Genomic DNA, 16,032 nt, shown 5'->3' on the forward strand with positions numbered 1-16,032 from the left:
GACACACACAAAAAAAAAAACAAAAAAAAAAAAACACACATTTTCTAAGTCGCTTCTCCCTCAGGGTCGCAGGGGGTGCTGGAGCCTATCCCAGCGGTCATCGGGTGGAAGGCAGCATACACCCTGGACAGCCCGTCAGTCCATTGCAGGGCAGACAGAAAGACAGACATGCACATGCACGCCTAGGGGCAATTTACCACATCTAATTGGCCTGACTTCATGTTTTTGGACAACAGGAGGAAACTGAGGAACCCGGTTTATGCCCACAGAAAGGACCCTGGTCGCCCGGCCAGGAAATCGAACCGAGGCTCTTCTTGCTGTGAGGCAACGGCGATACCCATCGTGCCGCTTGCATAAAAACACTGGGCCATTATTCTGAGTCTGGTTCTATGTCATAAGTCACAGATAGCAATTCTACATAGCTAGAGTTTTTTTTTAATAGCGATCACCTTAATAATAATAATTATAATACAATAATACACCATGAGATGTAGAGTTTTAATTAAATGCTGAGTTAGAGATTTGTTTTTAGATGCTTCTGAAAAGTGACACTGAGCTTGACTGTCTAATAAAAGGTAAACTGAGCTCCACAGTTTAGAAGCAAAAGGTGTACAACGTTTTCTGTATTTTACAGGTGTTTAGAAGGTCAGTATCAGCAGATCTAAGATCATAGACAGAAACTCTGTGATGCGCTGCTTTAAGGTCATTTAGAGCTTTAAAAACTAGTAGCAGAGCTTTAAACTCTATCCTGAATGATCCAGACAGCCAGTGCAGCTCTTTTAAAGAGGGACTGATCTGATCTCTCTATGCTGTTTCTGTTAGGATGCTGGTGTGTTTTGTACGAGTTGTAAGGGACGCATCATTTTCTTGGGAAGTTCAGTAAGAAGATCATTACAGTGATCAACTCTGCTGTAACAAATGCTTGAACAAGATTGCATCGTTCTGTATCATTCTGAGAGAGAAAAGGCTGAACTTCAGCCAAATTTCTCAAATGATAAAAGCTACTTTAGTGACTGTGTTTATATGCAGATAAAACAGAGCTCAGAGTCTAAGATCACACCCAGGTTTCGGACTTCAGGTTTGGTATATGAAGCTAAAGAACCAAGTTTCTCAAATAATTTTTCTCTGGGTTTCTGTAACAACAATCAATATTTCAGTTTTTTCATGATTTACTTGTAGAAAACTTTGCGACATTCACTGAAAAATATCTGACACAAAGCTTTTTAGTCTGTCTACAGAGTCTCGATTATTAATTAGGTCCACCCATATGTTCCGGTTCGATACGCTTAGCACGTAAAAGGCAACGAAAGTGTAGCACGGGCATATTACAGTTCTCTTGGCTGTGTAATGATGACAAAATGTGTGACCATGGATTAGTAACCATACTGCCCAGTGGAAAAATACCTTTTGACAGTACAACAAAGTCAAAATTCTGGGTTTAACCAGCATGAGACAATGTCTTTTGGTTACAGTAATGCTCCTGGGTCCATTTCTTCCCACCTAAATAAAGCCGGACAACAATACCTCGTTGTTTTTTGCTTGTTCATGTCTGCAAAGTATTTATGGAAACCCAGACATCCTCAGACAGTCTGCAAGGTATTTACGGAGAAATCTCTTATAGAGTAATGAATACAAACTACAGCGTTACCAGAGACACATGGCCAACGGTCTTCATGATAGAAAGAAGAGTCTGATGCACACACATGTAAATACTACATATGGGCAGCAGAATAGCTTCCTCTGGTTTATAGCAAACATGTGTGAGCCAAGAAAGGCAGAGGGGTTCACTGTAGGTTAGTTCTATATTCTTTTTCCAGCTATACCTGTTGGATGCATTAGTGAGTCCTATCCTCGCTTTGGCCTCAAACTTTTAACCTGTGAAGCAGACTGTACCATCTGTGGCTTTAACTAGGGCTGTAGTCCAGACCACCTTTGTCACATCCAAAATAAATCTAAGAGCATGACTAGTCAACTAGCCAAGGCAGGGCCTAATCCCGCTTCTTCTTCTTCTTCTGCTCTGTAGGCGACCCTGCCTGTCTGCAGTGACAGCAGATGAAGGTAAAGTTCAGCTCCTCACTGCTGGGCTTTAGTTACATTTAGTGATCATACGCCTTCAAACAGGGAGGCAATTATTTATTATCGCCCACCGCTAATTCTTCAGTGATACAAAGCTGAAGTCAGACATTCACAAGATTCTTGTTCAAATTTTCCTGTTCCACCTTAAATGGAGCAGCAGAACCAAGGTAATTTTTGGAAAAACAATGTGAACATTTATACCGACCACTGTTTGTGCAACACACAAGGTTGCCGGTTCAATCCCCTGAGCCGACAGTACGTGACTGAAGTGCCCTTGAGCAAGACACCTAACCCCCAACTGCCCGACGGGTGCTGTGGATAGGGCTGCCCACAGCTCCGGTGCTCAGACCAAATGGCCTCAGAGAAAAGGTATCAGACCAAATGTAAGCCTGGTCAAGCACATACTGGTTGGTATAACTTAGAAAACCAGTGTGTATCTCGATATAAATGCCAGTATAATGTTTTCACAGTTTTCTCTGAGGCTGTCTGATCTGAGGGCGTCTGGTCTGATGTTCAGTTTCACCAGATCTGAGACATAATGCTGTTTTTTCTGGAGTCAAAGCTGTTCAAAAACAATTTTTCAACTGCCCTTATCTATTAAAAATGCCTGTAGCAAAACGGCTCAACTCTGAGAATGTTCACACCATATGATGACATTTTACCCACTGTATCTCCTAAATACCTCAGTAATGTCTCTCGCCCCACTCGCTACAGAAACAAAGAGGCCCCTTCTGGCAAATTTCCCATTAGCTGCTCCTGTTATTAGCAAACTTCTTCTTATTCTTCTTCTTCTTTCGGCTGCTCCCTTTAGGGGTCGCCACAGCGGATTATCTGCCTCCATCTTGCCCTATCCATTGCCTCCTCTACTTTTCCTGTTATTAGCAAACAACTGTCTAAAATCCACTCCAGGTTGTGATTAAGTAAACACAGTGACCTACGGGTCACAGGCGTGTATGTTTCTAATGAGGTTGAGGTTAATGCACTTCAAAGAGCAAAGCTCTGAAGTATCTCCCAAACCTCCCTCCGTCTTAATCCCTCTCGCTTGACATGGGCCCCCCGTCGACTGCTACGTTCCTGCTACCCAGGCAGGTGGACACTAGCCAAAAAAGGCATGGCTGAGAGTGACAGCCCTAATTAGTGCCAGTGTGACTTTGTGAGGCTTCCTAATTAAGATCACATGCAACAGTAGTGGCACTGGTCTCTAGCAGAGAAAAAGATCTGCTGCTGTCAATCTGATTTGATGCAGTTTGCAATGCCTGTGACATTCACACAAACATGGTGGTCCCTAAAGGATTTTTCTCAAAATTCTCAGATTTATGGTTCAAAACACCAATTACACCCAGAACTGCCTTTGCAGATGGAGCTGCACAGATACATCTATCAGGCATAACATTATGATCCTTGTTTCTACACTCATTGTGCATTTTATCAGCTCCACTTACTCTATAGGTGGACTTTGTAGTTCTACAGTTACAGACTGCAGTCCACCTGTTTCTCTAATACTTTGTTAGCCCCCTTTTACCCTGTTCTTCAATGGTCAGGACGCCATGGACCCTCAAAGAGTAGATACTATTTGGACTAGACTGGTCATAATGTTATGCCTGATCGGTCTATTTCTACATTAAAATATCTCACTAAGCTATGGTACTAAATGATGCTTGACCAAGTTGAAACTGGACAGTAGAGGAAATGAGCAGCTTGAGTTATTTTAGTGGATGTAACAGCAGAGCTGAATGGAAATGTCTAATTTATATTTCTAATGTTTTTTTTGTTTTTACTCTGAGCCAGTCAAATATGTATGCCTGTATGGGCTTATAAAATCCTCCATGAGTTCTGTTTTTGACAACAGAAACAGAAGGGCCATAAAACAAAAATTAAAACCAGAACAAAAAACAGACAGTGCTGTTTACAGTGGGCTAAAAAGTCCAGAAGAGCCCACAGACTTCTGAAACAAAGCACAAGAGATGACTAACCCAGAATGTGGCAATGCACCAAAACAGTAAAATGGAAGCAGCAACAAAGTATAGCCCCATCCTCCTCATATGGTCACTCACATGGAAGTAAAACAACAGTAAAATGACAGAAGGGCAGTAATTTTGTCTCTGCAGGATCATTTATATGAAGTGGCACAATCAGACCCAAACTAGGATACCAGGATTAAAGAAACACAGAAACAGCTGCTGGCAAATGTTAAAATCCCACATGGTTCTTTTGTTTAGGACACCAAAACACACTATTAGGAAAGGCATATGAAAGCCATTTATATGCAGGTCGTGTAAAATGAATGCAGCATGTAGCTGGAAAATTTTACAACAAACTGAACTATAATGGGACTGTTTGGACTGATGGGTCTGTGCTTGTCTTCCCTCTAACGCTGCAACATTCAGGGCCAGTTAAACCCTTATAAAATCTTTCGCTTCACAGCTTATGCAAAGAAATTTAGCAAAAGTACTTTTACTGATTTTAAGTGGGTACTCATTAGTCCCACAATGGGGAAATTTCACCTTTGCATTTAATCCATCAGTGCAGTGAAACTTCACACAACACACAATGGGGCAGTGAGCACACTTGGCCGGAATGGTGGGCAGCCCTATCCACAGCGCACGGGGAGCATTTGGGGGTTAGGTGCCTTGCTTAAGGACACCACAGTCATGTACTGTCAGCGCTGGGGATCGAACTGGCAACCTTCCAGTCACAGGGCCAGTTCCCTAACCTCCAGCCCATGATTGCCCCCAAACGTGGTTAGAGATGCCATGAAGAACGTGGCAATGCCTTAACCATATATGTGTTGTAAGGCCACTAGGACCTCTTCCATCCTTGTCAAGGGGAGTGCTAACCTTCCCTCCTTCCATACAACACACTAAAAACGTCCCGTTTTCACGACTAAAATGGTAATTCTGATGTCATGGTGTGAAACAGCTTTAGAAACAGGTCAGAAGTGAAGGCTTTAATCTGTCGATATGGAATGCAAACCAAATGTATTGAGATATTACACAGCTATGTAAAATTAATGCATAATTACTTGTGCTTTCCAAGTTTGAAGGTTAATGCTTTTTTCTGGTTTGACCCTTACAGTACATGTCCCCTGCACATGGTATGGAATTCTTTCTCCAATTCCTTCACTTCCTTCGTCAGTGCCTTGCAGTTTGAGGGGGTGTCAAGTCTACAATGGTCCTACAGTTGTGGATTTCAAATAAACTATAATATAATAAATTCTCTACTCGAGTAGGCTACTCTCACAACCTGGCTATACAACCAACACAAAACCATCTATAACCGTGATTCAGTGCTGTCTTTAACTCACCGGAAACACAATATCAGAGACTTCCAACCAGGAGCTTTTTTCTACAGAGAGCAAGTGGAAGAGAATGTGGAGAGGTGGAGGTTTGCACTGGAGAGGAGAGGAATGAAGGTCAGTAGAGACAAGACGGAATACATGTGTGTGAATGAGAGGGAGGCAGGTGGAAAGGTGAAGATGCAAGGAGTAGAGGTCATAAAGGTGGATGACTTCAAATATCTTGGGTCAACCATCCAGAGCAATGGACAGTGTAGAAAAGAGGTGAAGAAGAGGGTGCAGGCAGGATGGAGTGGGTGGAGACGGGTGTCAGGGCTGATGTGTGACAGAAGGATAGCAGAAAGAGTGAAAGGGAAGGTTTACAAGACAGTAGTGTGTCCTGCTATGATGTATGGTTTGGAGACTGTGGCTCTGTCTAAAAGACAGGAGACTGAGCTGGAGGTGGCGGAGATGAAGATGCTGAGATTTTCGTTGGGAGTGACAAGGATGGACAAGATTAGAAATGAGCAGATCAGAGGGACAGTGAAGGTGGAGCAGTTTGGAGATAAAGCCAGAGAGGCCAGGTTGAGATGGTTTGGACATGTGTTGAGGAGGAATAGTGGATATGTTGGGCAAAGAATGTTGGAGATGGAGCTGCCGGGCAGAAGGAGAAGAGGTAGACCTCAGAGAAGGTTTATGGATGTAGTGAAGGTGGACATGGAGATGGTTGGTGTAAAAGTATTGTGCATGAACAATAGAAATCTTTATTTGCCTGACTGGTCAGCGCTGTGTGACTGCTGTGTGTAATTTGCCATAGATATCCATACCTAGACACCGCGTTGTCTGTTGTTCTCTATCTGAGGCGATACATTGGCATGTCCGCCATATTAGAGGCGTCAAGATCTGCTTGTGAACAAATTCACTTGTATTGAGAGACGATGAGTCTCAGGATTAAATCAGCCACTACTTCCTTATTACTGAACCCATTTTCTTTAATAACTGTGCTAATTAGCCGCCCAGACCAACAGGAGAGTTCAGTCTGCACCTGATGTTAAAAACCAAGTTTAGCACGAGAAACACAAACACACACATCAGCAAATTCAGCAATGAGTGAATCACTTCTGATCTTAATACACATAAAAATAAAAGAAACCCCCAAAACACAGGAAGAAGTTAAAGCTAAAGTTGGCTTCAAATTGGCCAGCTCTATTCGAGTTTTCCTGTTCCACCTTAAATATGCGGTGGTCACTTTCTGGTCTCTGAAGCTGCACCACTTAAGGTGGAACGGGAAAATTCAAACAAGAAGCTGGCAAATAAGAATCTGACTTCACCTTCGTGTAAGAATGTGCTAACGTTAATCTATTATGAATATCTACACAGATTAAGGAATGCTATAACTTCACTGTAAATAAATAACTACTACATAAAGTCAAGACCCTTAATTGACTATTAAATGAATTAAGCTTAATATAAAACCAGAGGACTAACAGTCACATCAACAGGTTCTCTGAGCTTCACCAGCCACACGATCATATCTACACAAACACCACACACTTTCTTAAACTGCCGCTCTGTGATGGTATTGAATGCAGTCTAGCAGCGATGTTGACCTCCCCAACATGGCAGGACCCAACGCACCATCTAGATACAAATATCTATGGTAATTTGCAAGAACGTGAGGAGTAACTTTAAATGGTCTGATAAGATAGTCCATCTTCCTTTTTGTGATTAATGTGATTATTTGCAATGAATTATTTTACTTGTTTTACGTAATAACATTTGAATGGCATATCAAAACAGAAACAGGAAATAACTCTTTAAGAGAATGCATGTTCAGACATATGGCCTGAATATGGCAGCACACGGCTCCAAATGTTCATTTCTGCTCCGTGCTATTCAAGCCAAAGACTTATATTACTTCCTGAAGGAGCCCATTGTTTGCAGTTCAAGATCGTTTGGTCAGGGCAGTTACGAGGACACTATTTGACTTCGCTGTTTGCCAAGCGTCGGCCAGTACCAACACAAGCTCAGCAGGCTTTCCGGGCAAGAACAGAGTTATAAAGGAGGATGAATGGCCTCTAGCTTCATCCATCTTCTCTTTCAAAAGGCCCAAACCCCCACAGGTCCTTGATGGCAGAGTGAGGGTATCACCGACTCCTAAATCAGCTCTGATTTCATCTGATAGCACGACCATAGCCAGGAGACGGAGGGAGAGAAGTAAAACTATAGAGAGGAAAGGAATGAGGATGGGGTGCCAAATGTTGAAAGCTCTTAGGGCAAAATAAAAAAAATGGACCAGGACACAATGTTTGATTCACTGGAACCTGAAATAAAGTAATATCGGTAACAAAAGCCAGAAACAGCTTTTTATGCAAGTTAACGTAAACAAGTTTGACTCTGGAGAAGTTTGATTTTACTCAATGTAAAGGAGTCGTGTTCAAATGGTGTTCAAATTGACTGAGTTTTTTTTTTTAAAATAGCAACTATATATATATATATATATATATATATATATATATATATATATATATATATATATATATGTATATATACATACATACACACACACACACACACACACACACACACACATATATATATATATATATATATATATATATATATATATATATATATATATATATATATATATATATATATATATATACATACACACACACACACGGGTATAACATAAGGACAATAGGTCCATAAGTTGATAATAGGTCCACAAGTTGCTCTGCACAGACGCTCATCTCCTGCCAGATACCATTCAGTAATATCTCACCTGGGAGCTCACCTGGGAGGTCCATTAATATCTTCAAACACTTTCAACGCTTATTAAACACTAATTTAGGCAGTCTAAAACCTGTCTTGCTGTAATTGCGCAGTAAGGACTGAACTGGAAAAAATGGTTAAAATACTTAAATTAAAAAAATGCACAGTCAAAGTGTGGGAGACAAAAAAAAACTACACCAAATACCTTTTCAAACAGATGTTCAGTCACGAGTCACTGTCTGAATGGGGTTTGACCTACATGGGTCTGATTTGGCAGTTCTGTCACTGAGGCTGCCATTTCTCACAATATCAAATAAACAAATATGTCTCAAAACTATCATAATCCAGACGATACCAGCCAGATATTTAAAGTGAAAAAAGAAATCTGATTAGATCCATAAACCTATGCTAAAAGTACACACTCGCAATGTGTGATGAGATGTAGTGGGCTGTGTTTGAGTAGTGTGAGCAGAATAGCCAACATTTAGATGCTCATCTTAAATCAAACTGACCGCTTCCTGAGGAGGCTGAGGTCCTATAACATCTGTAGGAAGTTCCTGCAGATGTGCTATCAGACCATGGTCGCCAGCTGTCTTTTTATGCTGTGGTGTGCTGGGGAGGAGGCATAAAAAGGAGAGACGAGATGCGACTGGACAAGCTGGTCAGGCGAGCGGGGTCAGTGGTTGGTGCGGAACTGGACTCTGTAGTCAAGGTGGCTGAGAGAAGGACATTACACAAACTGCTCTCCATTATGGAGGATGATGGCCACCTTCTGCACACCATCATCACGGACAGGAGGAGCATGTTTAGTGGCAGGTTGCTGTCACAGAGCTGCTCAACCGACAGATTCAGGAGATCCTTTGTCCTCAGAGCCATCAGGCTCTTCAACTCTTTCCAGGGGGGCCAGAATAGAAGGGTAAAGAGAGAGGAGGACTGAATCTGAATCTCGTCTCATGCTTATCTCGTGTTTCTTCATCCATCTACACATATTGAACTTTCTGCATACCTCATTGCGCTTCTTGCACATCTGGACACTGGACACTTTATTTGGTACAATATCTGCACATGCTTATTCATTCAGTGGTCGTTATATGCCTTTACCTGTAACTTCTTGTACAGTCATTATTGCACTGCATCCCTCAGCTCAGGTCATAGATTTTATCACAGATTGTTGTATTTTTCCTATTTGTATACATGCCTGTAGACAGGATCTGGTATATGTATTCTTGTTATATGTCTACACCCTTATTACTATTACTGTAGTGTTGTGTGTTTGCTACTGGCTGCTAAATTTCCTTCAGAATCAATAAAGTATCTGTCTGTCTGTCTATCTATCTATCCACGCATCCATCCACCCATGCATCCATCCATGCATCCATCCATCCATGCATCCATCTATCCATGCATCCATCTATCCATGCATCCATCCATCTATCTATCCATGCATCCATCCACCCATCTATCCATCTATGCATGCATCTATCCATCTATCCATGCATCCATCCACCCATCTATCCATGCACCCATCCACCCATGCATCTATCTATCCATGCATCCATCCACCCATGCATCCATGCATCCATCCATCCATCATTTTAAAGCTTAGCAATATAAGATAAATATTGGCTGTTCCTCAAGGTTTTCAGCCTTGGAAAAAAAGTGCAGTACTTTTTTTTGCATTTGGCCAGATTTATAAACCTCATTGTACCCGCAGCACTCCACGAAGAAAAAGCGCAGCACAGTAATGAAGTACTATTCATCAAGTCACTATGGAGGGGATCAGCACTGGTCTGTCCTTCTCGTCCTCCTTGTTCATACAGTTTTTGGTCAAAGACATTGAGAATCAACATGTTAATGATGTAACATATCGCTGCTGTCAGAAAAAACCTTGTATGTCCAAAATGGTAACTTTACAGGAGAAGGAAAAAAACCTTACTGTACTTATAATGTAAGTCAATGGTCCCAGATTTTTTTTCAAGCAATTCTGGGCCGCTTCTTTTGGTCCATTTATCATGAAATTTACACACAATGTAAAGAGCAACAGACATTTTCACATTATGTTGAAAACTGAAAAATGACAGAAATGGAGATACAAGTTTTTTTCTCAGATAGCAGCGATATATATTAATGATAAATGCTCAGCACCTGTTCATCTGCACTTCTAGAACAGGGGTATCCAATGTTATCTGCAAAGAGCCGCTGTGGCTGCAGGTTTTCAATCCAACAAAGCAGGACGTCACCAAATGAGATGTTTGAAGATCAAGATCAACTGATTAAACAAGTGGGGTCAGGTGTCCTCCAGCTTGTTTGGGGTGAAAACCTGTAGCCACAGCAGCCCTCTCCTGATAAGAATAGACAGATTGGATTGTTCTAGAAAATGGCCCAGTGGCATGTTTCATTAGAAAGAGCTCCTAAAGCTTGTTAAATTGAATTTAGTGTAATAAAGTATGTGAAATAATATTTTTGTACATTTTTACTTTGTGGCACTAATGACTAACGGCTTCTTTTTCTGTTTCAGCATATCAGATTTCAGAAAATAAATAGTGACCTATTGTGCATCCTGAAATGTCCTTGAAGTATCATGATACTTGCACCATATCGCCAACCTCCACCACAGTGCTATTTGCTCACAACATAGCGGTTCATCTGGCTGTAATCTCGTCCACTTTGTCTTTCCTAAATAAATGGTGCATCAGAAAATGTATTTGTTCATCAATAACGTAGAACGACTTTGTAGCCCTAATGACACCAAATAGAAACTGAGAGGTGAAAGATGAATCCAAATGCTGAGTCTGCAAAATGACTTTTGTGAATGTAAGCAAAAGATAAAAAAAACAAACATCTGGAACAGATGAACTGTCGATGGGTTGAGCGCACACAATAAGTCAGATCCATATGCAGATCAGCCCTGATAAGCAGCCTACATGTTATCATCGTTATCCTCTGAGCTAACCTGGATAACCTCCCAGGCACACTGCAGAAAAGGCAAAGAAAGCAGAGGGATGGCCACGGCCTGGCCAGAGACATCTGGCTGGGGAACCAAAACCCAAAATCGAATTGTCCATTTTCCAAAATTAACAGGTGGTTTTGCTCACTTCGCTAAAGCATCACCAAAGCAAAATGTTTCTGTTGTCTCCGAAGCAACTGGCTAAGAGAAAGAGTGGATTTATGACAAACAGATAGCTGATAATTTTACAGCGCTCTCTATAAGAAAATAAAAAAATCCTCTCACCATTGATGTTCATCGCTGGCAGCACCACGGTCATCTTGGGCCTGCTTCCTTTGTTGTGGTGGGTGGCAGGAAGAAGAAGGTGATCCTGAAGCAGAAAGAGAGGCAAGAGATTTTACTACAAACAACATATTATGAATCACAAGATGCCAGTTTAGAAGAGAACATGGCCAGGCATGGCATTTTACATGAAAGCTGCCCAATAGCTCTAGGAAACCATGTCATGTCAGAGTGACAGTGGTGGACAGTAACTAAGTAAAGGTATTTAGTTTCTGTACTTAAGTATTTTTTCGTGTATCTGTACTGAAGTTTTTCCATTATTGGGCGACTTTTTACTTTCACTCCACTACATTTCAAAGTCTAATATCTGACTTTTTCCTCCACTACATTTTGAGAAATCTGTCGTTCCTTTTGGTTTGTGTGTGTATAAAAACGTAACGTGTCAAAACAAAAGAAGCACAAAGCAAGAGCACCAATCAGGGCACAGCGGTCACTTTGTTTAGAGCTTGTTTTGACCTGTTGGTCATACTGACCCAGTGCAGCACACGGTTCAACGTCAGAGCAGCAGCGTAAAGATTTGGGAGAGTCTGTTCAACATAAATGATGAACTAACCTAACTTTGTGTAAATAGAGCACAATATAGAAATATGTCCACATATGCAGTCGTGACTGACGCGGCTTTTTTCTGAATTTATACAAACACCATTTCATTTTATAGTAAATTAGTTTGGGCTGGTTTATGTTTATGAACAGAGACCTACAGATCAACATAGTAAAGGAGCTCATCTGTGATCCTGAGTTTAAAGCCAGTTTTTATTAAACTTAAACTTGGAACTAAGTTGTAAATAAATCTGAAACTGAAACTTTGCTTGTGTGTAAAAAGTGATTTCAGAGCCACTCGGTTCTCCCTGATGGAAACTGTTTACCTTCAGTGTTTTGTGCTTATGATCATTTTAATAGACGTCAGCGTCACTAATTAATGACGTTCTATTAAAAGACTGGTTTACCAAGAGAGACACTGGAGGATTTTCACCTAAAATCAGTTCATGAAGTGAGTCTTGTTATAAAAATGATAACAGGACATCAGAGCCATAATTACTCTTTTAGTACTTTTACTTTATACTTAAGTACATTTGAAGGTAAATACTTTAGTACTTTTACTCAAGTGGAGGTCTAAAGGGAGGAACGTCTACCTTTACTGGAGTAATATTTTACCTTGGGTACTTCGTCCAGCACTGCAGAGTGGGAGTTTTTCCCCATTCAGTAAAACCCAAACTTTCCCCACAGACAGCTGAATGAACGACTGGCAAATGATATGATGAGTTAAAGAGTAACAGCACAGCATAAATGACACACGTGAATGAGAAAACAGGGCACCGCTACAGACGATGTCATACATCAAAGAGTTAGGCCACCAAGTTCAGCCGTAAATCTGATAGAGCGTTTGGATCTCCTCCAGATGGATAACGGTTCACAGCTCAGCTGTCTCTGCACAAAGCAAACTTCAAAGCCAGGCATTTGTACAAACCTGCTTTGTAGCTCTGTGGATTTTATGGAGGCGAGCATCGTGATGAACCCTTCAAATGCTGTTTGTAGGCCACATGAAGAGAAGGGGACTCTCTTGATAAGAACTTCAGGGCGCACTGATACAAAATTCAGTGAGAGCTTCAAATGTCGCTCAGCCAGTCAGATTAAAAACAGGTTTAAAAGCACTGTGCAAAAGAGAAAGACCCTTCCCCCCATATCGCTTTCTTCATTTCCAGTTAAAATTGCCATTAAGCACAAGTTATTCATTTTCAGCATAAGCAAAAAAGCACGATACATATAATTAACAAAAGATTACACAGAACTAAATAAACAGGTTCCAGTAGGTGTAATAAATGAATTGTGGGATATGAATGACACTTCTCAAAGAGCAAACGTCTTAAACATCACAGCACCAAGTCTTAAATAAAATAAATACTAAATAATATTTACTAATAAATAAAGACCCAGGGGGTGAAACGTCTTAAATTCTTAGTACTTCCATTGGTTTCTGGTAATCAGTTTTTAAACACCTCAGTGTCACTGCTGGACTGAGAACAGTCCAACAACCAAAAATATCCAGCCAACGGCGTCCTGTGGGCAGCATCCTGTGACAAGGATGACCAACACAAACTGTGCAGCAGCAGATGAGCTATCGTCTCTGACTGTGCATCTACAAGGTGGACCGACAAGGTAGGAGTGTCTAATAGGGTGGACAGTAAGTGGACACAGTGTTTAAAAACTCCAGCAGCACTGCTGTGTCTGATCCACTCGCACCAGCATAACACACACTAACACACCAGTGTTACTGCAGCGCTGAGAATGATTCACCACCCAAATAGTACCTGCTCTCTTAGGGTCCATGGGGGTCCTGACCCCTGAAGAACAGGGTAAAAGGGGCTATCAAAGCATCAGAGAAACAGATGGACTACAGTCTGTAACTGTAGAACTACAACGTTTACCTATAGAGTAAGTGGAACTCATAAAATGGACAATGAGCGTAGAAACCAGGAGGTGGTCAGAATGTGATGCCTGATCGGTGTATATTTTAAGAGTGTCAGCTATAATTGAAGAAAATTACAGCTCTTGTGATTTGAAAATTGCACTGCTATAAACTTCAACTTTGTTTTGTTATTTGTTTGCCGTGGGTTTCAAGGCCTCATCGCTGGCAGAAATACATCAGTTAAAGGACCTCACACTGCTCTGCATGAACCTAGCAGGGTTCTTCTTTCTGTCTATCTATCTGCCTGTCTCTTTCTCTTCCATCTCTTCTCTTTCTCTAATGTAAGCAGCAGATCCCGCAGAAATGTGATTTGGTCCCACTCGCCTCACGTGTTCCAGGTCACATATCACAAAGCGATGGCTATAACATGCTGCTCCATGTTTCTAATAGCCTTTACTGTCTCCCTGCGAATCGTTCAGCTTCAGACAGACACATTTTCCGTATGGGTTCCATACAAACCACCCCCCCTGCTCTCTCGAGTATCAGTGAGATAGTGAGAGCGAGATGACAGGTGTTGTGTTTTGGCAGATATTTGTCCTTCCTGTCTGTACAGTTTGGGGATTTGACTGGTGCAATGTGTGTATGGAGCTTCCAGTGGTACAGTAGAATCAGGTCACCAAAGAAAGATTTTATTCTGATGAGCAAACTGCAGTCGTGGGGCAGTCGTGGGCTGGAGGTTAGGGATCTGGCCCTGTGACTGGAAGGTCGCCGGTTCGATCCCCAGGGCTGACAGTCCATGACTGAGGTGTCCTTGAGCAAGACACCTAACCCCCAACTGCTCCCCGGGGGCCGCGGATAGGGCTGCCCACCGCTCTGGGCAAGTGTGCTCACTGCCCCCTAGTGTGTGTGTTCATTAGTGTGTATGTGGTGTTTCACTTCACGGATGGGTTAAATGCGGAGGTGGAATTTCCCCGGTTGTGGGATCAAAAAAGTATCACTTACTTACTTACAAAAGATCTCATGTCCCAGGTTAGCAAATAAATTATCTTTTAATAAACAAATTTAGTAACAACAGGGCAGGTTTAAGTCAGTTTTGGACTTACTTTAATTAACTTTACTGGGCTCGGATCAGTTTCAGACAAAAAGCTGATGTATTTCCGTTGGGGTCGGGCCCGGCTCAGACTTGGAGCTGTGGTTTGGGTCTGACTTGTAGAAAATTCTCAGGGTGCTTTTGAATTAGGGCTAAATTTTAAGGCCCAATGAAAGCTCTAATGTTTCAAAAGGAAAGGACTAATAGAAATAGTCCAAAATTAATTACATAAAACTAAATCTCGTGACATTGCTGCATATTAAACTTAAAAACACGTTCCTATAAAGTTTTCAGGACACAAAGTTGTAGCACAGCAACAAGCAAGCGAGGAAAACCTACAATGATGACGAAACATGCTGGAAAAGTTGAGATATGAATGAATTCAAAGTAGATATCAAGTCCAGCATGATATTTTAAATGAAGTCCAGCATGAGCTCTGGAAGGAATGGAACCTCCTCACATGAAAGGAACCCCACCGAGACCCACACCCCGCAACCCAAGAAACAAAATACAAGCGAATAACCGGGCAGGAAAAAGCTAATAAAGGATGTAAAAATTAAAACGCGACCACAGCGACCTTCTTCTAATACAGCGTGTTCTACAAGTCTCCAGAGAACACCTTCCATTCAGCTTGTCTTCCATCTCTCCCGTCTATATCCTGGCACTCCTCGTCTCATAAAAGTTACCCGAGCTTTTGGGAAGAAACATGCGTTGCTGCAACAAGCCTTTCATTTAAACTCCTAGGATAAATATAAACCAGATAGATCTGGCTCAAGTTACTGGAAATGAACATACTGCCTCTGGTTCACATTAGAAAGAGGCGAAGCATGTTTAATACACAAAGTTAAATAAAGGAGTGAAAATTAAACCCTTGGGCTCATGCGAGCAACTGATAGCTCTTTGAACAAAAATGCCTTTAGAGGCTCAGATCCATTTTCTCCTCATCCAGCATCGGAAGAGCGCAAACTGGAATTTCGATGCTGATATTAGGTCCATGATGAAACGTCTCAGCTATTCAACTTGGCCTTGGCCAAAGAAAAAGTCACCTATACCATCAGGCCATCTTTCATAGACAAGGATAGGTCATAAAAGCATAAAAGGGGGTGGGGGCTACTTAT

General features: G+C 41.6%; 1 protein-coding gene and 1 non-coding gene across 2 annotated transcripts in view; both read right to left on the reverse strand.

Annotated features, from left to right (window-relative positions):
* atf6 (activating transcription factor 6) overlaps positions 1 to 16,032 on the reverse strand; it is a 91,654-nt gene that overhangs the window by 1,951 nt on the left and 73,671 nt on the right. Inside the window, exon 15 of the mRNA XM_017723734.2 lies at positions 11,361 to 11,445. Within this exon, the coding sequence (XP_017579223.1) occupies positions 11,361 to 11,445 (85 nt within the window). The remainder of the gene's footprint in view (positions 1 to 11,360; positions 11,446 to 16,032) is intronic.
* LOC119263354 lies at positions 4,811 to 4,935 on the reverse strand. The gene has a single exon (XR_005130268.1). It is a non-coding gene; the product is annotated as a U6atac minor spliceosomal RNA (small nuclear RNA).

The sequence above is a fragment of the Pygocentrus nattereri genome, chromosome 4, assembly GCF_015220715.1.
Source record: "Pygocentrus nattereri isolate fPygNat1 chromosome 4, fPygNat1.pri, whole genome shotgun sequence".
Lineage (NCBI taxonomy): Eukaryota > Metazoa > Chordata > Actinopteri > Characiformes > Serrasalmidae > Pygocentrus > Pygocentrus nattereri.